This window comes from Rhea americana, unplaced genomic scaffold (genome assembly GCF_003343005.1).
Source record: "Rhea americana isolate MKP2758 unplaced genomic scaffold, rheAme1 scaffold_34, whole genome shotgun sequence".
Classification (NCBI taxonomy): domain Eukaryota; kingdom Metazoa; phylum Chordata; class Aves; order Rheiformes; family Rheidae; genus Rhea; species Rhea americana.
In genome coordinates this window covers 1817457-1841308 of record NW_028186468.1, presented here as the reverse complement: position 1 = coordinate 1841308, position 23852 = coordinate 1817457, and the positions used below count along the sequence as shown (strand labels likewise).

Sequence of the window (23852 nt, the reverse complement as noted above, 5' to 3'; positions counted from 1 at the left end):
AACTGAGAGGGGTCCCTGGTACAGCTGGCTACATGGCTCGGTGAGCACTGGCACCAGCAGCAGGAAGCTATGGTAGAGTCAGGTCCACATGAGGCAGAAAAAAGTTGCCCCTTTCAGTAGCATGTAAATTTAGGTTGATTTTAAACTGATTATGAAACTCTCATTAGTATCTCCGTTTTTAGTGTGTATTTCGTACCCATTCAGGCCTCTGAATGTACTCTGTAAACATCTCCATAACAAGTTACAGTATCATCTTGCAAAAGAGTAGAGGTATAGATGAAGAATACATATAGCCAGGAGGCACGTGGCTCTTTGGGAACAATTCTCTCTTCATGCAAGTAATAACTTAGAGATCAAAAATGATGAAGAGTGGAAAGAGAACCAAAAACAGTAGCAGTAAAACTAGCCCTAGCATTTAGTGACTAAGTTTTTTAAAAGCTATGGGCTAAAATGTAGGTTCCTCTGTGTTCATAATTAGATGTATTATAAAAAGGGCTAATTTTTTTAGTGTTAAGCAAGCAGTCACTCCCAAGGATAAGCAGTGTGTTAGAACTAAAGGAACTCTGTCCATTATATGAGTGAAATAATAGCATTGGTGCTTGTCTAGGGCATGATCACAGATCAGGGAGTTAAGATTTATCACCATCTTGTAAGTTCAAATCTCAGTTGTAAAGCAAAATTGAAGAGAAGTGTTGTATTTAGAAACACTGTGGATTTAATGTAAAGTAGCATTTTCAGTTAATAAACGTTTTCTGTTCCAAGGCATGGGTAGAAGAGGAGACAGGAGGCTGTGTTATGCAATAATTCTCCTAGCTCTGCCTAGTCAAGGAGCTGATTTGATGAAATGACTTTGTGCTAAAATGCACCAGCCAGGAAGGAAATTAATACATTGCACATGCAAGATGGAAGCCATTTCCTTGAATGAAAAATCCAGATGTTTGATACTGGTTCAGTCATGCAGACTGCGTGTGACWGCTTCAGCTGTGCTTAGTGCGATACCTGTGTTACAGTATGATGACTGCTGAGTACTTATGGAACCCGTTTTGGAGGAACATGTGTGAATCATCAAAATGAGACGGTTCATTGATAAGACATTACATACAAACACAGGAAACCTATTATAAAATGCTCTATTCTCCTTTCCTGTCTGGTAGATAGATGTATAGGTATGTTGTATATGAGTGTGTATATATATTTTTTTTCCCTTTTAGTACTCGTGAGAGCCTGGCATCCAACACTTCGAGCATTGTTGAAAGCAACAGACGTCAGAACCCAGCTCTGAGCCCTGCACACGGTGGCGCAGGCCCAACGTTCAGCTTCCGTGCGACCGCAGACCCGCCGACGAGTGAAGCTGAGAAACTGCAGAAACCTGCTAACTGCCTGCAAGCTTCTGTTACTAGTGTCTGATAGTCATTCTGCCTCAGATCTCCTGTCTCATCCTATACAGCAAAGTTTACGACACTGGGACTGATGTTTACATCTTTGGGGAAAAAAGCATCTCAACCACAGTTTTAGTGTTTACTTAAACTGTGCTGCTATGTAGACTAGGAGCAACAAAGAAATCTTTATTTCAAGGTATTGCTTTTCACGTTTGCGGCTCTGTAGCAACAAAATAGCAGTAGGGATAATATGTACACTTTTTGCTTCACTTAATTGTAACTGAGCACATATATGAAAGTCTAGACACTGTAAGTGTAATCTGCATTTTCAATGTCCATGCAGTTGCCAACTTCATAAAAAAAAATGCCACAGATGTGTGATGCCCCCAGTCAGAGGCTAAACTCTACTGCAGAGTTGATCATTTTTTACTTCAAAAACTGAGCCACTGCCGAAAGTAACCAGCCAGGATCACTTTGAGGAAAAACAATGCCAAACATGACAAGTGATGACCTCAGCTCTATCTGTGAATTCTTAATACCGATCAGTCATTTTCACTGTGCGTTTTTGTGACACAATTTTGCAAATACCCGTATAAGGGAGTAAAAAGAGGTCGTGGTTTTTGGTTTTGTTTTTTAAGTATGTGGGGGGTGGGGAGGGAGACTGGTTTCCCTTTTGTGTTTCGAAAGTATGCGAGATGTTTACTTACTGAAACTTGCTACTTGACCTTCCGCAGTCCCAAATGAGGAGGTAGGCCTTTGCGTAGAGGGGGAAATGGGGAGGGAAGGGAAAGTTTAACTGTCGTCGAGCCACAACAGGGAGTGACACAGAATAGAACAAATATCTTTAGTATAAATGAAATATTTAAAAGGGATGATCCTACTCTTGTGTCACTTCGGTATTGCAACTTGCCATTAATATAAGAATCAAAATAACTAATTTCTTTGAACAAAAATATTCTTTGTGATATAAATGACAAGTATGGCCTGAAGAAATGATTTCTTTCTAGTGGAAGGACATAAATCTATTTTATGTAGCTTTTTAAATAGAGTGCCTAAATTAGGCTATTGAAGATAGCATACATTGTAGTGATTATCAGAGAACAAAATTTAGAGAATTATAAACTTCTGGCCTTTCTATTCAGTGGATGTTATTTGCAAGTTAGCCTCTCATGGACACGTCTAGTTTTTGGARATTAAATGTGTCCATGTGGTTGGCAGCAGAAATCTGAATTCTATAGGTATAGTATATCCTGATTATTCTCCCCTAAATTGTTACTCCAAAGTAATTAATAATATACTAATTACTGCAGAGTAACTTCTAAGGATAGTTAAACTCCAAGAGTAATTTTTAGGTATAGGGTCGCATTCTGCTCTATTACTCATGCAATCTGATAGTGCAACAACCCCACTTCAAAATTAACTATATATTTATTTTTTATGACAACAGTCAAATTGGTGGAAGAATAACAAAGATATTAAAAGGCTCAACAGTCCAAATTGTTAGATATAGAAGGGACRTTTACATTGTCTAGCTCTTGGTAATACACAGGTATTAAATCCAACCATACATATTAAAAGGCAGTATTTTCATCAGGTTCTGGTGACATGTACTACTTTGTGTAAATCATTTGAGCTTCACTCATGTTCTGTATTGTCATCAGAAGTCTTTAGTGAAAATTCAGCCTTATGTTATGCAGTTGGATATAGTTCATTTACTTACAAAACAGCTTTCAAACTCTGGACTCAGTCGGTTTCTAATTCTGTCAAGAACATATTTCATATCTGGTAAATGCAGAGGTCTGTTTTACTTGTTTTCAATGTATAAATTCCATTTCATAGGAGCAATAAGACCTTTCAGTGCACATAAAGGAAATTACTGTGCTTTTGGTTGGTTATCAAAGTCACTTGGCCTTCAGCCTTCTGCCTTATCATACCTTCCAAGATGTGCTCTAATTACCATATAATGCTTTGCATGACGCATCTTATTGTTCAATATGTAACTCCAGCAGTACTTACTACATGCGAACTGTAGAGTCAGAGTTTTTGTGGGGAATTGTCATATACTATRCAGTGGCTGACTGTGATTTTGTTTCTGAGACAAGCTCTGACAGTAGTATGTATCAATTCAGTAAATAAAAATGTCAAAACTATCTTAATTTATAGCTGATGATCTGAAATACTAATGGCAGTATTAAAATGTGAACAGCAAAAACAACTTTTACCTTTTGGGGAAATGTTTGTTTGTCATAAACTAATCAGAGTTTATACAGGCAGCTGGTTGTGTAGAAGACAGCATTCCAACAAAACATGCTAGTATATACCTACAAACTGTATACTATGTTATTTCCTAAAGTTCCCATAGGCCAGCAGACAACATTAAATGTCATATTAATGTTGACATGGCATTGTACCAATATTAATGTGACTCTTGGAATATGGAATGTAAACAGAAGTTTCAAATAGAAACGTTCTAATCTTTAATTCTTTTTTTTTTCTTTTAAATCAACAATGGAATATAAGGAAATTCCATCTTGAGGTTCTGGTAACAAAACCACGAGAGTGGAGCTTGAGTGCTTTATGTCACCCTAATCCTTTGATGAAATCATAGCCTTGTATTACATGGTTGCTTATCTATCATTCTTCTTCTAATGTATCAATTTAAAGGTTTACAGAATTAGATTAGGTTGAATCTGTGTTGTGTTCAACTGTAAAGGGTCAACACAAATCTGTCGGCATTTTGCACACTTAATATGTATTATTATAATACAACATGTTACTTTTATGGTAATTTTTTTTACACATATAACTACCTCCATGAATTTGATGAAATGCAGCAACATAAAAAGTGTATTGTAAAAAGCAAGGTTAAAAATTTTGAAGCATTAGGTCATGGCGTTCTCTTGTGTGTCAGTGCTTGCGTATGAAGTCATCATATTTCCATTGCCACAATTTCCTTTTACTATATTAAAAATTTGGCTTTTAGATGAATCACTTAAGATTTTGACAAGGCCACAGAATTTGGTTAAAAGTGAAAGGGAGGCTGAAATCTTTGATCCTCTCCCCAGTTACTGCTAACATTTCTGCCTGGGTAGAGTTTGAAAATGTATTTGTAATTTAGCAAATTTGGAACATCTACAGTCTGTGAAATATGACTGACAGTTTGAAGTTTAACAGGAGATACTGGGTATTTTCTTGGCAGCCTTCAAATACTTTGGGCCCTACTCTGCCTCCATTTTTGCCAACATACCCGGTCACAGTTTCTCCTAACTGGCTAGAGCAGTGTTCTGGATTTTAAAACAGCTCTTACATCGGTGATACACACCGTTTTCTAAACTGTGCATCTGAAACACTTGCTCCTATAGAAATTACCATCAGCGTTTAGTTGACTTCCCTGGGAGCAGTATTAGGGTCCCTACTCAAGGTGTGCGTCTATTGTTCGAAGGAAGAGGGCGGGTTTCCAATAAAAATGAAACTGGCTTTTGAAAAGTAGCCAGTTGCAACAAGCCACCTTTAAAGAGAGGAAAAAAAGAAAGATTTTCCGAAAACCAAAGGAAGAAAGTGGCAGATCACATTTATATCCAAATCCCGATTTATGAACACCTCTTTCAGCAAACCCAGTACCATAATCCTGATGCAGAGTGATAAACAATCATCTGTTGAGCTAATTTTACTGTATGAATATTTCAGTTAAAAAAACAGAAGAAATCATTATCCGTTTGACTCCTTGCACCACTGTAAAATGTCCGTAATACAAGAAACACCGTTTATTCCACTTTTATAACGTAAAATGTATTGGAAAACAAATATTTTAATGAAAACCATGGCCTGAGTGGTTGCCAGCAGTACGTCATTTTTATAAGAGAACAAGCAAACCAGTATTCAGAGGCCATCATAAATATGGATAACATTTTGCACTTAAGTCATGCCTTTTTGCCTGAGAGCCTTGCAGCACTTCACATGTTACCAACTAAGCCTCACAAGATTGTGAAGTAGGCAAATTTCACTACCCCTATTTTATGTCAGGGCACACTGAAAAAAACAAAGGTTAAAAGACTGTGAACTAATCTATTAACCAGTTTCTTCCTTTCTGTCTCTTTAGAAGTCATTAGAATAAGTTTAACAGGTAACCAAAGTATTTAATGTTTATACTTCGAAGTTATTCTTTTGATGCATTAAATTTGTGTAAGAAAGAGAGAAACTAGTTTCCAGTCCAGCACAGACTCTTACAGTCACAGTGCCAAAAACACTTGGTTTTCAGTCATATGAGTACTGCCTGCAGTGGTTTTCAAAACAGTTAATTAAAAATTTGTTTTTCAAATGCATTTCACAGAACTTTTCCCAACATGATTGTTCAAATTGTTGTGCTGAGTAAGCAAATAGCACTCTTTCAATCTGGTATCACACCCACAGTTTACAATTCTCTTTGCTCTTCTGAAGAAAACTGTACAGTATTAGAGAGAAATGTTCTATTTTTTACATAATTCTTTAAAAAAAAAGAATATATCTAAAATGTTCCCCCAACGTAAATAAAGTACATGGTTCATGCATCAGAATCTTCTGTTGCATACAGTGGACCCAACTAAAGCCAAGCTGGTGCTAGAAGAAAATGAGACTCTCACATTTCTTTTAAGGCAGCGCTCTAAATTTTGATTTCAGTTATGTGGGTGTAAATCTGACAAAACTCCCCTGATTTTACACGGCTCTAACGGAGATCAGAATCTGTCACTAACTCCATTGACGCTCTATTCTGAGCTGAGGATTTCTGTGTTCCTCCCCTTGAAATACTAAATACCGAGAAGGAGCAGAAGGCCACATGCATGCATTTGGATTCGAAAATTCAGCTGGGGTTGAATCCCTGGTGAAATGCACAGTCAGCAACCCCTTACCCCAGCCTGGATGCTAGGACAACCACCGTGCGCTTTGCACCTCGGAAGGGCGATTTTCAGTGCAGTACAACGCCCCGGTGTTGTACAGTGGCTAGAGCCACCCAAAGGATACCCACCCGTAAGTACGAAAGGTCTGGTAGGGCCCTCGGAGTAACTGGCACAGATGTTACTTTTATAGGTGGAGGAGACTTAAGTTTAAAGGGATCATAATTCTGCAGGTAATTTTCTATGAGTGACTGAATGTGGCTGTTGCATTAGGTTTAAAAGAGTTAATAAATGCAAGTGGGACTTACTGTGTGTTAGAAGGGAGTTTTGCAGCCAAGACTGCCTTGTATAAATGTGTTTGCACTGAAAAAAAATTTAAAAATTACTTGGTCTCTGGTTGCTGTAAAGGTCATCCAAGATGGATGTTCTGTTTATATTGTATAGTATTTCATATGAAATAATTACAGTTCATGAAATGTCTTCCCTAACGTTACTGATTTATAACAGCACATTTGTAACATGGTTTTTATTGTGTCAGTGTACCATATTGTAAATGATGATTACTTGTCATGCTTAGTATAATAATTTAAAGGAAAAAGGACAGGGATTTTTGTAAGTCTATATTTGAAAGTCCCTCCATATGGTAATATTGTGTTCATGTTGTTTATGTAGTGTTGTGTGAAATATCCATTTTGGATTGTGTTACTTTTTAAGATATTAAATAACATTTGGTTATATGTTTTAAGTGGATTTTTTGCACCCACCAGTGAGTGGTTTTCAGACAAAATACTTYTATTTCCATTTAACATACTGTTTCTTTCCTTCATTTAGGAGACCTTGCACAAMAAACTAGAAATCTCAGAAAAACAAGGGTCATTACAGCTTGCTGTGTTCTTGTGTGCTTTATAAAATGTCTGTGAACATTTCTAGTGAGAAAGCGGATAGGAGAAAAATCACTGATTTTGAAAAATCCCGGTCTGACTCGGACATGAAGGCCGGCRTGGGCAGGGAGAATCATCCCAGCTGAATGCATGAGAGCCGAGCTGATACATACCAGAGCTCCAAGAAACAAAAACCAATTTAAGGCGTTCTGACGTCAGCCAGCARCAGATTTCACTTCCCTCTTTTCCTCTCCTTTCCGTCATCACAGGCCATAGGAGGACCCAGTGCGCACACAGCTAAGAGAAAGCAAGGAGGATTTTTTCAGATTTTTAAAAACGTATCCATTTTTTTTTTCACGCGTTTGTCAGCACCTGCTTGAACAAGTCCAAGTGGACAATGTAACATCCAGGTGCTGTTTTCCAGCCTCCCTGCCAAAACCTGGAAGTAGACTTTGAAGAGACTCCAGAAGCTCTGCTGCAGTCCTGGAGTCATGTCTTAATCACTGCTCTTTTTGCCAAAGTCAGCTGTACAGGACACAGCAGTGTAAGATGTGCAAGGTGTACAAGATGTAAARAAACCCCGCCATCGGGCGGATATCCATGCTGTCACGAGCACCTTGGCTTGCCAGCGGTTTGTGACACATACGTACTGCTGAAGTGCTGCTTGGACTCTTTGCTGGTTCCCTTTTATCCGTCTCTTGCCTCTATAATTCACCTCCTTGAATCCGTCAGTTCTGAACTGCAGGAGAAGTAGTCAAGGTTAGGCTGGGCTTTGCTGGCCTGGACCTAATTCCCATCTTCATTCCTTGCATAGGCAAGGCCAATTTCGGATGATCAGAATCTGACTTTGCAGAATCTGAGGGTTTTTCAGTATTACTGTAAAGGTTTGGAAACACCATTTCCACACATACAAATAGCCGAAACATGGTCCATAACATGCTTTAAAAGTCTATGGCCCTTTTTTGGCCGAAGAACTATTCTCATGCTGTTGGGTCGTGCCTTTCTGCTTACAGCACTGACTGTAAAATGCAGATTTCCATCCTGCTGTAAGATAGCACTTTTGAAAGTTCTCTCCAGAACTCCCTTTTATCCATCGGTCTCTGAATTGTTCTACGGGGTCTGTTTTTGCCTCTTAACTTATCTTCTSTATTATCTTCCTTCCCCCCCCCCCTTTTTTTCCCCCCATCTCTGAGAATTCCTTCCATTTCTGCTTCTTTTTGGCATTTTATTTTCTCCTTGAGGATTATTTTCACACTTCACATCAGATGTCCTCTGCCCCTTTTCTCACCCTTCCCCCAAAATGTCATCCTAGTCCTCTACAGTCTTTTCCTCCCTTTTCCATTACTTTCTTTCTCACTTTCCCTGCTCACTTGAAAGACCTCAGAGGAGAAAAGGTGATCAGCTGCTTCAGGACAGGCGCTGCTGTCAGCACTGCCCTTCAGACCGCACTGTTGAAGGTTTGTGGTTTTTAAAAAGTTGAGTGTAAATATGCCCCCGCTTTTAGCCAGCGCAGACCCTGCTGTTCTCCTCCTCCTCATTTTTACTGCTGCTCCTTTTCTTAACTCTACGTTCCTGCCTGACGCGGCTGCGTGTTTCGAGGGCTCGGAGAGGAGCGCTGAAATCCCAAAGTGGGCTGGAGCGATAGGTCATGTTTGTCTTCGCAGGGCGCCGGGGCAAGGCCCCAGGTGACTGCTTAGAAAAACAATTATTAAAAAAATCTCCAGCTGTGCTTCGCAGAGCAGCGGCYGGGAGAAAGGCCCCCTCTTGCTAACGTTTTCCGAACTGCGATGCGAGAGCCCACTATTCAGCTGAAGGGAGAAGGGCTTCGCGGGGCAGTCGGAGGTGCTGGGACTTCGATAGCTGTCAGTGGGTTTACGTGAGATGGCTGAGCTTGCATTTGTAAGCAGCTTCCTCCTGTGCCTTCAGGTCCTCTTTCCGAACAGAGTATTTTCAGTCTAACTGTCATGGTAATGATAAATGGGGCTTGGGGAGGGGCAATCCCAGGTACGTGTTTTTTGTCTTTTTTTCTCTCATCCTGATAAGCACAGATTACCTGGCCATTTGCTGCCAGCTATTTGAAAGTAAGCAAACACGGTAAATAAATCTAGCAGCACATGCATGTCTGTGCATACACCAAAACAGTTATGTGCTTTGTTTCCCTTCCGTCTCTCTTCTGGAAACATGGAGCCRTTACTGCCCGGAGTTCTTCGCATCCGCCTGCTGTCGTCCCGCTGCCTCTCCGGGGTAGGGTTAGACTCGGTGTCTGTTGTGGGTTTCCAAAGAGGGCTCGGGAAGGCAGCTGAGAAGCTAGCCGTCTTTCAATGTATTCAAAACTATTTGCACTGGCAGCGAGAAAGCRCGTGGGAGCCAACGGCCTCTCCCGTGTGTGTGGGCTTCCTCCCGCAGATGTGAAAGGGTACGTCAACATTTGCCTTTCATTTCGGAGCGGGATTGTGCTTTTGGAGTGGATCTCTGGCTCGTCCTGGCTTACCGTGCGGCAGGGCACATCGCGGCGCTGGCGCGGGGGCGCGTGAGCTGGCTTCCTCTCGGTGGGGCGACGCCGGCGGCTGCGCCCCGGGAGCAGGGCACGGCCTCGCAGCCGCTCGCAGCGCCCGGTCTGCCGTGCGGGGCTGGACCTCGGCGGCAGCGCTCCTCCTGGGACCGATGCAGCGTGGACGCCGCGTCTCACAGCAGCTGCCTTGCTCTGCAGACCTGCCGCTGCCGATCTGCTGGTGGCTGCTCTGCGATCCCTCCGAGCCCTGCGTGGGTCTGCTCCGGTCCGTGCGCGCRGCTGGCGTTCCTGGGTGCTCCGCCTGGGCGCTGGCAGGTACTCGCAATGGCTAACCTTAGCCTGAGAAGTCCCTTGGGTACCTCTGTAGTCAAAGAAGAAAGCAAGCCCTCTGCAGAGGGCAGCTCAGAGCAGACGCCTGTAGACGGAGGCTGGGGCCATTGGCCTCCTTAGATGAAGCTAGCCTTGGTGAGCCCTTGCTCCTGGCTGCCTGGGGCCAGCTGCAGCGTCTCTGCACCTACCTTGCTGTGCAAGACAGTCCCTCCCTCCCCTGCGACTCGGCTCAGCCTCGACCCCGAGCGTCCTGCTGCGGCTGGTAGGAAATACAGACCTGCGAGGCCCCGGGGCAGCTTGTGCAGCGAAGGGATTTGAGCGCAGGCCATCGTGTACCTGGGAGCTCTTACCGCTGGGTAGTTGCAGTCTTCCCCACGCGCTGGCAGAGCCCAGGCTTGACAAGCTGCTCGTGGCTCAGCCTGCCCTGGTGTCCGGCCCGAGGCAGGAAAGCAAGAGCCCCGGGCTCCTGCCCCGGCCGGGCAGGCAGCGGCTCTCCGGCGCATGAGCAGGGAAAACCCTGAAAGCTCTGCAGCGCCGGAGCAAGAAGTCGCGGGCAGCGGGGCTGGGCAGCGCCGGGGAGCCCTCTGGGGCCAGGCAAAGACACTGGGGCCTCGGGGAGTTCGCCGTTTGGAAGCACCCCTCGGAAAAACCCTGCTGAGAAAGAAGCGTTAGCAGCCCTAGCTTTAGGCAACGGTCCCTCTCCAGCCTACAATGTATTTTGCTTGCGCCTCCCCGGGCCCCCGGGGCCGTTTTCCCGTTCCTCTGGCCTCTGCGCCCAGCAGACTTACAGCCCCCCGGGGTCACAGCATCCTTCCCGGCGCACGCAGCCATCGCTTTCCTTTTCTCTTGCTCGCTTCCTTCTAAAGAAAGTCATTTTTCTTCTGACTGCGGTGTTTTATTTTTAACTGGTCTCTGAAGGACCCTTGAGATTTATTATTCACTCATAACGGAGAAACTCAATAGTCCTCAAAGCTGAGGTAGCCAATATGTTTATTGTCATTACTCATCACCAGTATTACTTACTGTAGCCCGGTCTTCTGGTACAGTTTTATTATTACCTGTAATCTGGCACAGAGAGAAGATGTTTCTCCTGCTTCACTCTGATACAGCAGATAACAGTTTCAGCAAATCACAGTTTGTACAGAAAAATATTCTAAAACAAAATGAGAAATCTTCGTAGTTTTGGTAATACAAGTTAAAAAAAAAAAACAACAGCAAACTGAAGCCTTGGGGAATGACAAAGAGTTTGCTGAATATTAGAACTTTAAAAGAATGTTGTGGTATAGCAAGGACTGATTAGCAAGTGAAATATCCAGTGCGTATCAAATTGAAATGTGACATATGTTAAAGAGTATGATATTATTTTCTTTAATTTTTCTTCTCTCTCTTTAAGATTGCCACATATTTTGAGATTGGCTTTGTTTGCCTCCGTATAAAAGACAACTGCATTATCTCTTTTTTGTCTCTTTCAAAATAATTGTTTTCCTTCCAGTTTAGAATTGTTTTGCCAAGTTTGAAATACTTGTTAGTAATGCCAATAAATCCTATGCGTAATAGCTTTCAGAGTATTTTAATACACGGTTTGCCTGTCTGAAAATGAAACTCTAGGGATGCTGAAGACAAGGAACCTACCTTTTGATAGCAGACTAGTAGCCGCAGTGACAAGCCAGTCAAGACCACCAAGTTCGGTCTGAAGGCTAAAAAGTAGGACTGTTTTTTGTGAAAAAGAAGAAAATAGCCTTAGGACCGTACTTACAGGTAGTGTGTGAACTGTGTGTCTCGTGAGTTTTACCAGTTTCGCCTTGTGCCATGGATTCTGTAGACAGCGATGTGACCCTGACACGTCTGTCCACGGACAGATGGGTCGTGAGGCCATCAGCTTCTGCCCAGGTTTCTTCCAGATTGCAGACTCTGCAATTTGAGAGGAGAGGAAGAAGGGTGGATGCCTTTCCCCAGAAGGAACATGAAGAAATTGGGGTGTCAGGACTTAAATACCCAGGGATTTCACTAAGACAAAGAAGAGAACTCAGAGCAAGGAGAGAAAGATGAGGGTGTCCTTTAGTAAAAGAAAGATGTCAACTAAAGACAGAAAATAATCTCCTGAGCACTCTAAGGTTTCTGCCAAAAGCCAGCTGAGGCAGGGAACACTAGGCACCTATCTCCATGGCTTCTACAGACCTAAAATAAAGAGCAATCAATACTGGAATATTCTGAAATGTTTCTACGTTCATGCCATAATGATGCGACATCCCAGCGTGATGCCACTGGCTCCCTGGCGAGGTCCCCCCTTCCCAGACTGAGCTCTGGTGCTGAGAGTGAGATCCTGAAAAAAGCACTGAGGGAAGAGATGGAGAAGGAGCCCATCAAGAAGCCGGATATGGGGGCCTACCTGGGTGGGGTCCAGCTGGGGAGCACTGACAGCGCTGCCGTGGTCATTCCTCCTCTCTGCTGTTGAGGCACGATGGCCCTCCTTACTTCTGGTTACCTCCTGGCCTGAAGAACAATTTGCTGTACTTCATCCTGTGGCTAGGAGCTAGCACAGTTTGCAAAGCTGGTGAGATGCTCTGCACTCCTGGGGTTATTTCCCTTGCTCCCAAAATGTATGCAGCTCATAACTGCGTGCGTCAACCCAGCAGCCTTTCCCCTCCTCACAGAGGTTTGTACTCATGAAGGTTTTGAACACCTACAAGGCTTTCATATCCATCTTGGAATAATACCTCCTCCCTTCTTGCTCTTGGTTCCTCTTGTATGTGCAGTAACTTGCTATTTGTTCCCTTTTACAGGCTGCAGAGTACCTCTGAGCTTGTTTCGTGTCCAGGAACCAGCTCCTCTCTCCAGCAGGAGAAGGTWCATGATGCATCCCAGATGTCTGCACGTGACAGCAATCTCCAGACGTAATAGATTATGGGAGGGTGAGAGATAAGAAGAGCCGTTGCTCCTCTCTGTGCTCCTGCTCAGAGCCGGGGAGGTTTTGAAGCTGACTCTATTTACCACATTGGCACATGAAATTGTTTCTTTTTAAATGTCACTTGGCGACACCTGTGTTTTGAACCAGTTGTATTTGGGAAAGACTGTGGTTGTCACGGGGAACTAGCAGTGGGATGCAGAATAGCTTCAGATTGTTATATAAGATTTCTCTTATATCGTCTCTTTGGTTTTCTACTGCCAACTTTGAATTACCTCATTTCCTTGCCTTAAAACAGAAGAAAATCAGTATATGAAATAGTCCTCCGCAACTGCTATTGGTGTGCTAGGTTGTGCCCACGGGTCTCTGTGGTTGCCGCAGTTTCTCCTGCTTCCTTGCAGGATTTTTGACAGCAATGGCCTTGTGGGTTCATTATCAGCCACCCAGGACCCCTCACTGGTGGACTCTGGTGAGGCCGAGCTTGTTGCCCTCTCCAAGGCCTCCCTGCAGCAGGATGTGGCCAGGGCAGCCCCTGAACTGGGGTTTGGTGTCCTTGGCTCCCTGAGATGTGGTGGGCGCCCCTTGCCACGTGGTGCCGCTCATCCGGGCTCTGTGACCCTGCGGCGTTGCCCAGCTCTGAGTCAGCAGAGCTGCCCACAGCTGCCGTGCCCTGGGGTTGGTCCTCACATGTGGTTTCTGCTGGTTCCACTGGGCAGCCTGGTGTGCAAAGGCTGAGATGCGGGAAAATCAAGCTTGTGCACTGGGCACRTGCGACACAGTCTGTATGGGAAGGCTGCAATATGAAACAGGGTCTCTGGGCTACAAAGACCACCTGGGCCTGGACACTGAGCTCGGAAAGGCTATTTCCCATGATAAATCTGCCCATCTGCTTCRTTATTTGGCATTCTAGGTAGCATCACCTTGCTAGGACCATCACAAGCCATGCTGGTGGTGAAGAGCAAGGCTAGTGGTGTGTGCATGTGTGTGTGTGCTCCCTATTTAACTGCAAATCCAGAAAAAGAACTCTTTCTGAGAAAAAAATTCCTGTGCTTCATCAACAATGTACTGGAAATAGGGTCCTTGCGCCAATAAAAATAATATTTATTCCAAGAAAAGAGTGGCTGAAATACTCAGATTCACTGAGACAGCCAAGGCACCAAACAGCTCTTCACTAGAGAAACTTCTTCTGTCTGGAGGTTAAAACTAGTAAAGACCTTGACCAGTCTCATACCATCAGCAGCTTCGATTGAGACATTATTTTGCTCAGCTTCCCAGAAGGATTATTACAGGCCAAAGCTTGATGTTAATAAAAGCAGTATTTTCTTATGGACAAAGGATGAAATAAAGCAAACAAGCCATCTATAGCAATCTTTGTAGACAGCTTTTTCTGAGAAAAAGTCCATATAAATCACAGTGGGAAAGAGATTTCTACCAACAAATTACCTCAGAAGAATAGACTTTGATGAGGCAAATGGGACCTATACCTCAGGTTGCACTTTGGTAAAGGATTATTTGTTCAAAATGCCTTTCCAGTGATATCTTGCACTAGCTGAATATGTGGCGAGAGACGGGGTAGGGATAAATATGGGGGGAACCATACGGAGAAAATGTGATGAAAATCGTTGTGTAATGTTTCTCCAAATAGAATGACGAGCTCATGACTGTACTGACTCACATTTTGTTTTTGTGGCACTATTTATAAATCTGTTAGCACTTCCTGAATGGTAATTACGGATCCTTCATAGCTTGAATTTTAGCTGAATTGTTGTGTGTGTGTTTTCAATGGGAAAAATAACYGTATTTCTTGAATGATGCGGAATAGCGAACGCTGGAGGCTGTGAGCTCATTGGAAGCTGTGACAAACCTCGTGCGAAGCCTGGCCGGAAAGCGCCTGTGGGACCCGACCTGCTCGGGCTCCCGTGGGAGCCCAGCTCAGCCGCCTGCCTCTCTCGCCAGGCGGCCCCTGGGCACTTCTGGAGGCGCCCGTGCCGCCGGCTCCCGGCGTCGCTGGAGGCGGCTTCCTCCCGGGAGCCTGGGGAAAGCTGTGGGGCGCTTCGTCTCAGCTCCTGTTAGTGCCTCTACCTTTCTGCTTTGCATTAATTTCTTAAGCCGCGCTGCTGTCACATCTGGACACTTACCAGCTGGTTTCCCAGTTTTAATTGCCCTCCAAGGACTTCTCCAAGAGCCACACCTGCTGTTGCATGGGGCCTTCGTTTGTCGCTGTCCAAACTGGAGCAGCGAGCATTTAAAAGGCAGTTGCTGTGCCCATGTTGTATTTCTACAACTGCATGATTAATTGCTGGGCCTTTACAGGCTCTACTCAGTTGTTTCACTGCGAAGCAGAGTCTTTCTTTTGCTGGGAAGCTCCCCACATCATGGATTTTAAATATCGTCTTGTCAGTGGGACTTGCACTTGTTCATCCCAGTTGTTCTTGCGCAAGGAGGTGGCATGAAGTGCAGAGCGAAAGCTCAGGGGCTCTCCGCGTTTTGGTCTGTTTAATGGAAAAAAAAAAATATTCCCCTTTGCCAAGACCGTCCTTGTAAAGAAACATCTGTGGTTAGGCAGGTGGGTGTTTGCAGGTATGCGTAGCTGTTTCCTATCGAGCGGGGTCCTTCAGGGTCATGTAACCCCCCCCCCCGTCTCTCTGAGGCCATTTATCCTGCTGACATTATCACGGAAACAGGTCGGCGACACGACGGGGAAATCGCTGTGGCGAGTGCAAAGCAGGTTTGTGGGGGCTGCTGGGCAGTGGAGGAAGCCGAATCGGCCGCGGCGTAGGTGGCAAGCGAAAGGGAAGAAAAAAGGATGAAGGAAAAAAAATTGCAATGAGGATACAGAGTGAAAACAAAAGCTTTCTGCCCGGCGAGTGCTCCCGCGCGGCGCCCTCCGGGTCTTGTGCGTTCGGCGCCTGCCCGAGGAGCAGCTCCGCGGCCGGGGCGAGGACCGCGGGCCGCCCGGCGGGGCACGGCGCCTCGGCGTCGCTGCTCGCCCCCCACCCCCAAAACGGGGCTGCTGGCACCCCCCGACGCGTCTCCCCGCGCGGGCGCCCGCCTCGGGCGTCCCGCGAAGGAGCCAAACGCCCCCTCCGCAGCTCCCGCCGGCGGACGCCGGATTAAGTAGTCGTGGAGCCGGAAGAGGGAGCTCCGAGTTAGATAAAAATCTTTGCGTGGAGGCGTCCGGGGTGGGGGTGGTGGTGGAAACACCTCTACGCCCGTGCGGGGTGGCGGAGGGAACCTGGATTTGCAACARAAATGCTTTGTCCGGCGCGTGTTGCCCTTTGGAAAAGAAAAATATCTTCCCGTGGGCGCCGCAGGGCAGCCGTGCCGCTGAGCGGTCCCTCCGCTACGCGCGGGCTCGCTTCGCTGGGCGCCCGGGGTTGGGTGTCTTTTTTTGGCCTTGGGAGGAAGCCCGCGTTGCCCGCTCCCGCCTCGCGCGAGGGCTCCGCGTGCCTCCCGATCTGCCGCCCGCGCGCTGCCCTCCCGGCGCGCTGCCCTCCCGGCGCGCTGCCCCCCGGCGCGCTGCCCTCCCGGCCGCCGCCGCGGGCCGCCGGCCGCCCCTGGGGCTGCGCGCGCCGGACCCCCGGCGCCCCGGGCCGCGAGCGCGGAGGACGGGAAACGAGGCCCTAGAAGTAGCGTGTAGGGCGATACCCATTTCCAGGGCCTGGGTACCCTCCCCCGGGAACTGCTGAGCTTCCTTCTCCGCTCTCTAACCAGCTGCAGCGCTCTGAGCTAACGGGGGGAAAAAGCAAAACAAAACAAACAAAAAAACAACGGTTATTTCACTACGACTGCTGATTTATTTCTTTCAACTATATACAGGAGCTTATCTGCATGGCCAGTCGCTGAAATTCCCCAGACAGTCAGGAAACCGGTAGAAATTGTGGAAAAGACTGTGCTATGGTGTGGTTTTTGAGGCATTTGCTTTGCACCGGAGGACTCATCGAGCACGCTGCAGGCACTGCTGCAGGGACACCAAGGCTTTTTTTTTTTTTTTTTTGGCTGCATGTGACAATTTTCTGATGAAATTGTGCTGGCGAGAGGAAACCGTGGTACAGCATTACCAGACTGCATTTGGCCACATGGGATAATATTAGTCCAGTATTTGACAAGACCTGAGAAGTACTGCGTGTATGCACAGGACTTTCCTCAGTATCAGTTTAAAAGCAAGTAGTAGACACGCGGCATCCGTAGTGTTAGAATAATGAAAGCCTTGATCAAAAACAAGAGGGAAAATCCTAGGAGACAAAATGGCCTGGGAAGAGGAAATGTAGGACTGAGTGAATGACTAGAAGATTATTTGTAACAGCTATAAAGGATCTCCTTTATTCATGGCCAAAATTATCAAGAAGCCATATAATTCAATTTTTATCGTAATAATCTCTACAGTCATGTTCATCTCTACACTGAGAATTAAGACAGACTGCCAACTTCAATTCTAAAATGTTCTAATTTTTGAACATTGCATGATCAGCTTCTTTCAACATAAGTATTTTTCTGTACTTATATTGAAACATGCTTCCATGTGAGTGAAAGTTGTTTCATGATGCTAAAAAGGCAGATTTCAATTTTTTTTTTTCTTGGTTAGGCCATATTTTCTTTAAAAAAAAAATCCGCTTTCATTTGCGGCTGCTTGCCATCTCTGCCACAAGGAAAAGGAGCACAAGGAAAAATACTACACTGCATTTTTTCCAAAGCCTTTCAGTTCAGAGCATCTGGCAAAAAAAAAAAAAAAAAAAAAAAAAAAAAAAAAAAAAGAAGTCTACACCTCCGCACCGAGGTGTGGAGTTTAGCTTCTTAGTAACTTGTCTTTCATTTAGCAATTAGGAAAAAAAGGAAGAAGGCCAACACCACAAAAATCATCTAATTCCCACTTTATTTATTTCCAGACCAACTAGAAACAGGGTGCTTCACAAACCCAGTGCTTCAGGGCCCTGGCCGACATGTGGACTGAAAGGGAAGCGTTTCTTCATCTCTGATGGAAATGTAACTACAAGAAATGTTAAAGCTGTGAATAGTGGCATTGGGCCTACCAACTCGGCCATAAGACAAAACTTTTTTTTTTTTTTTAAACAAGGGCAAATAATGAAATTATGGTACTTGCTACCATGGGGTCTTGCAAAGGCTGACAGCATAGATCAGGTCAACAAGAGACTAGACAAATTCCTGGAAAATGGCTCCATGGGTGATTCTGGCTACATCTATTTTAACAACCAGGGCAGCCAAAGAGGAGTGGCTCCGTAGAGTGAAACTGTGGAGAACTCAGTGTCCAGGTATTCACATTTTGGGCCAGGAGGGTTACCTGGACCTGTCTCTAGCCGCTGAAAGCCCATTACTAGTTGAGGAGCATCAACTGAGCTCCTGAAGCACATCTTGTGGTGTAGCTTCATCCAAGGGAATTCAGATGATTGTGCACACTGAGACTGCAAACTATCATCGTGCCATCATTGGAGGTGATTCACCAAAAAAGCACATTCCTGATCTGCCCCCAAACCAGAAACTCCTCTGCTTGTGATCATTAGAAGCTGGGAGGTATCTCAGACAAGGCTCTTGGAGCTGCCTTTGCCTTATGGTCTTCCCTAAACATCACCAACACGACGCTGGACTAGCAGGAGCTTTGAACCAAAGAGCTACTGTTTTCAGAAACACCAGTCATGGGTCCCATGCCCTGTCTGTCAGTGGCCACCTTAACCCTGCAAGTAACAGCTAAACGTGTGGGCCCAGCTGTGCCAAAGCCGAGCGAGACTTCATTAATCTCGACTTGAGCTGAGCCGCAGCGGTAAGTGCAAGGTGCTGCTGCTGCTCGCATCCAGCTCGGCCCCAGTAACGCTGCCTGGGGCCAAGAAACTGGTGGCTGTGCCCATAGGGAAAAGCGCATGGTGGGCACATTTCAGCCCAAACCAGCAACGTTGCTTGGCATCTCCAGCCACCAGTGAGGCATTGCTTCGGGCACCCGTGTCACGTCGTACGTCACACACGATGTCGTAGCAGCCACGCTGGCGCTGCTGCTTCCAAAGTCTCTGGCGGCTTTGAGCTGCTGGCTTGTAGCTGCACAGATTTATTTCTGCTGAATCCTGCTCTCTTGTGAACATAGTTGTTGGCTTGCGAAGTTTAAAGCAGGAGCGGGGCCCCTCGTCCTCAAGGCCCTTGCAGCTGCTTGTTGCGGTCTCGCTGCTCTGGGTGTAATGTGAGGGCTGCACGCTGCCTTGGCAGCCCTCAGAGGAACCTGGACACCCCCCGACCCACGGCACCAGCGACAACACGGCACTGCTGTGGAGGAGATCTTGACCTGGTGGCACCAGGTGGCCTGGGAGAGGTGGGTCTGCAGAGAGCACTGGGGCTCACCTCTTTTCTGGGGACATCAGGAAGGATCGCCCAGTTTGGCCACGTGGCCCTGGACGGATATCACTGAGAGCCACAGCTCTGCGTTTGCCCATGGGGCAGCGGCAAGCATGCAGCAGCGGCGCAAATTTCCAGCCTTCCTCAGCGCATCTTCAGGCCCGCCTGGCCTTGTACCCACCCCAGAGGAGATATACCAAATTCGGAGGAGATCCCTGAGCCCATCCCTCCTTGGCAACCTGCCCAGCGGCTGGGGAGGGGATGACAAGGCAAGCTTGGCCACTGAGGACCAGCCCTGGGCAAGCCGGCAGGCAGGCACCCAGCAGTGCCCCTGTGAGCTGGGCGCCGCACAGATGGAGAGGAAAAGGGCTGCTGGTGCCCCAGGGCCAAGGAGGGGACGTGCAGTGTACAGCTGTGCACCAAGGACCTCGCTGTTACTCAAAGCGCCGCGAAAAATGGCAACAAAAGTACACCAGCTCAAAAGGCTAAATACTGAAATAGGTCTGGAGAAGATGCTCTCATATACAAGATACAGTATCTCGTGTGATACGTTTAATGTTCCTAATTGACATGCTGGCAGCTTTGCCCTTTCTAAACAGTGTTATTCAGCTTTCTGATGGTTGATCAGCACAAGCTTCAAACACTGTTTATCACACTTTGATGCACAAATCAGACAAGGAAGACAAGGAGTTACAGGGCTTTTTTTTCAAAACTCTTACGGTATTTACAGAAAGATGCATATTGTTTTCCAACAGCATTCTTAGGATTATTCACTCATTCACAATCAGTCATTGTACAAAAGTATCATTCAGAACTGGTTTGTAAAATGCACCCACCTCAGTTGCATAGTACGCAGAAAAGTACGCTAGCATCAAGACACTGATTTTTGAATAAGCATGTGAACTGATTTAAAGGTAAAAAAAATCCAGAAGAAGAAAGATGCACTTGTACAACATAATCAGCTGCAGGTCTCCTGAAGCTAATGAGCTCCGTGTAGATCTACCACCAAATTTCCCTTTTTCAGATCAAGTATATTTTGAGGTGTGTGTTCCCGAGGATACCATGGTTGCGTTTAGGTCTACCAAGACCTAAAACAATTAGCAAATTTGCTGTGCAGCATTTGCACAAAGGACATGGCATATGGCCACTTTTTTATAAAAGTCAGTTATACAGAAACACTCATAGAGCCAGGGATCATACTGATTTCATATTGATCATATGGGCCATGGCCCATACTTGGAACATCTCAACAAGCCTGCTTTGTTATTCCTGATTTATACTAGTGTAACTGAGGATCAGAATAGAGCCTTAGGCTTTGAGGATTTTTTTGCTCAGTAAAAAGATACTGTTTTTTTTTTTTGTTTGTTTGTTTTTGTTTTTTTTGTAAGAGTTAAAACTGCAGGCTGTGGAAGGATTAGCAGGCATTCTATATATCCTGTTGATTTTCAAAAAAAAAAAAATTTGTGATTTAGTTACTTAGTTATCTTTTATACTAATAATTTTCTCACTTTAAAAATGCGCTCCAATGAATTCGTTGAGCGTGGTCCATTAGAGAGCAACAGGGAACTTGGAACAATAGATGCTTGTTTTACAGCTACTGCAAATGCTTAGAAAGCACTAAATTGCCTTTTATACTCAACAGTCTAATAACAAAGACTGATTTTCTTCCTCTTTTTTCCAATTGATTTGATGGTTCACTTGAGCTTTAAAAACAACATTACATAAATCTTTGCAGCTATTACAGAAGTCTTTTGTCAAGTTTAATTTTTTTTTCATGGTGTAATCATTCACCCTTAAACTCACTGTACCAAACATCCCTGAATCCTGTTTGACTTTGGAGCTGTATGAATAATAAGTCTTAGAGGTTTATTTTGCATGGGGAGGGACCTAAATCCTTCCAAAGGCAGTTTGCGTGGAAAGCTCGAGGTGCAGAGGTATATCGGATAAAGCTGAGCACCTCCCGAAGGCGCCGTTGCGTGCCGCGGCCCTCCAAGGAGGAAAGGACACTTTGCAGGATCAGACCTTTACGGCTCCGTGCTAGATATGCTTATTTCACAGTAGAAATTAAATGATGCAAGGAGAACCCTCCCTAGCGACCCACCGCGGCGTACGTACACCCCAGTGTTCAGCACTGAGCACTGTGACAACTACGTGATTTAACAATTAAATGAAATTAATCTGAGCTAACAGAGCGTGGTGCTGGCTCTGCAGGCAGCCCCTGCCACCCCGGCTGGACCGTGCCTGGGCAGAGCCATGGCTGCGCTGCGGCGAATGAGTAGGGACATGATCAGGTTTTTCAGGGGATCTAGTGTATCTGTCTTTCCGACTTTTTCAGGATGACTTCATCCACTTGACTTCACCTTCAGATGCATTGCCTCCAAGAACAGCTCCGTCTTCTCCTGCTGTTTAACTCGACCATTACAACTGGGTTTGGTGGCGAAAGCCTGAGGTCCTGCCAGCGTGCAGGGTCCAGGTCTGCCAGCCAGGGCTGGCTTCGGTGAAGATGGAGAAGGAAAGGCTGAGAAAAGCAGGATGGTGTCAGTGCTCCCCTACCTGTCTTGGCTCTGCGATTGCTCTGCAGAGAGCTTGGCGCTTTGCAGAAAGGGTCAGCGCCTACCAGGGGTGGTTCACACCGAAAGGAGAAGGTGGGGCTCTGCCGGAGATGGGCAAAACGCCATGGCTTGGTTAAATTCGCAGAGGACTGTCTCCAGACCTGAGTTGCTCATTATAAGGAGCCAGGATTACCCTCTCAGTTAAACACAGTGGTGTAAGATGCATTTAACACCTGCAGGTCTCTGCTTATACCCACCACCGTAACAGCAAATGATGCTGATAGCTGGGTCCTGCTCTCATTGCCAGGGCTGCAAACCTGGCTGGACCGAGAGCAGAGCAAGACTTGGCTTGTCGCTGTAACCACCGCGACAGCAGGCTGGCTCGGATTCGCTCCCGGCAGAGCGTGACGGCTGCGTGGGGGACAGTACTCTTATTAACGAAGCTATTATTCAAATGGAGAATAATAATAATTAAAAAAACCACACAGAAAAAGGGGGGAGGGGTCTGGTGACACTGTCCCGCATTGTTTTGGGCGCGTGGTGGCTGGATCCGCTACGCAAAGGGCGAGAGCAGGACCAAGGCGAGCAGGAGGCAGCTGCCCGGGGCGGGCCGCGGCGCCGCCGGGGCCGCGCTCCTCAGCATGCACTCCACCCTGGACCAGGAGCCGTTGTTCGGCAGCGGCTGCACTCCCGCGAGGCTGCACATGATGTTGTAGACATCCACGGACCGGATCGGCGGCGCCCGGAAGTTGGACTTGAAATCTGAAAGGAAAACGGGCAGAGAGAGGATTCGGCCTCATGTAGCCGCCGCCTGCCGAGCAGGAGGTGCCCGAGGCGCCGGGGCAGCGCGAGGCGAGGGCTGGGGCCGCCCTGCCTCCGCCGGGGCTTCACGAGAAAGGAGGGTGGGGGGAGGACGCGGCTGGCGGCCCTACCTGGCCCGTAGGCGAGGAAGAAGCCGCGCATCTCCATGAGCTCGTTGTCGTAGCCGTGCCAGCCGTTCTGCCAGGCCTCCCGGCGCCCGGTGCCGTTCTCCCAGAAGGGCAGCTTCTCCCTGCTCTGGGGGGCGCAGAGGTGAGCGCCCGCCGCGCGGCCCGCGCCGGCCTCGCGCCCCGCTCTCCCGAAGAAGGCAGGCAAGGGGAACACACAAAAATCCGTGCTCGGGTCACGGAACTGCACCGAGGGTGAGGACGACCCGACAGCAGGGTTTGCTGCCCTGGTATTAAGCTTTGCCAGAGTTTCAGTGATTTCTAAAGTGCTTTTTTGCTTTTTCTTACAGAATATTTAAAACCGGTCTGTGTTGAACCGTGTACTGTAGAAAAGAGTTCAGTTATAATACTTTTTCAAGTCATTTCAGCAATAACGTTTCAGATACCTACTTTACAAGTCTGTAAAGTACACGGAGGAGGCTCCTATGGGCAAAGCATCCCGGGAAGAAGGGAGCAAATTCCGGGAAACCAGCTGGCTTGGAAGAACAAGGGGCAGTTTTAGGAGAGAGTCCGGTGGGTGGGAAACCAGGCAGAAGGAAAAGGTGTCACAAAGTACCACTGAATGGAGGGATAGTAGCGTCTTGGAAGGGAAACAGTCTTTTCTCATCCGGCAAGAGCAGAACTGAGAGATGCAGGTAAACTAGCAGGGTGCAGGGCAGTAAAGTAACAAAACCAGACTTGGAAATACACCAACTCCTCTTGATTTATGATGGCACAGACAAAGGATCTGTCTTAACTATTTAACTTAGTCTAGCTTCGGTCATGCTTTTAGCCTCTTTCAAGCACACGGTAGTATTTGATACTACTGCTGCAATCAGCACAAGTAAATGATGACTTTAACTCAATGTCCGGTATAAAATTTTACATTTTTCAACTAGAAAAATGTAAAATATTTTGATGTATTGCACCTTATCACATTAATATATAACTACTTTGCTCTTATACTTTACCTCTACTATGAACCATCCTTTTTCAGCCACAAGTGTTAGAGGAGACACAAATTTTCCTTTTTTGTAGAAAAACCTGTCTGGAATATCCTGGATGTTATAAACGTGCATGTGTTCCACAGCTTTCAATTTTTCATATATCTGCCAAAAAAA

General features: G+C 46.2%; 2 protein-coding genes across 2 annotated transcripts in view; one reads left to right on the top strand and one right to left on the bottom strand.

The window, feature by feature from the left end:
* Window positions 1–2032, top strand: part of STOX2 (storkhead box 2) — a 73454-nt gene extending 71422 nt beyond the window's left edge. The window contains exon 4 of the mRNA XM_085311380.1: window positions 1212–2032. Coding sequence (XP_085167506.1) covers window positions 1212–1407 — 196 coding nt within the window. The 3' untranslated portion in view covers window positions 1408–2032. The remainder of the gene's footprint in view (window positions 1–1211) is intronic.
* A 17871-nt stretch (window positions 2033–19903) lies between these two features.
* ENPP6 (ectonucleotide pyrophosphatase/phosphodiesterase 6) overlaps window positions 19904–23852 on the bottom strand; it is a 29609-nt gene continuing 25660 nt past the window's right edge. Inside the window, exons 6-8 of the mRNA XM_085311379.1 lie at window positions 23703–23840; window positions 22699–22822; window positions 19904–22528 (exon numbers count right to left, since the gene is read on the bottom strand). Of these exons, the coding sequence (XP_085167505.1) occupies window positions 22320–22528; window positions 22699–22822; window positions 23703–23840 (471 nt within the window). The 3' untranslated portion in view covers window positions 19904–22319. The remainder of the gene's footprint in view (window positions 22529–22698; window positions 22823–23702; window positions 23841–23852) is intronic.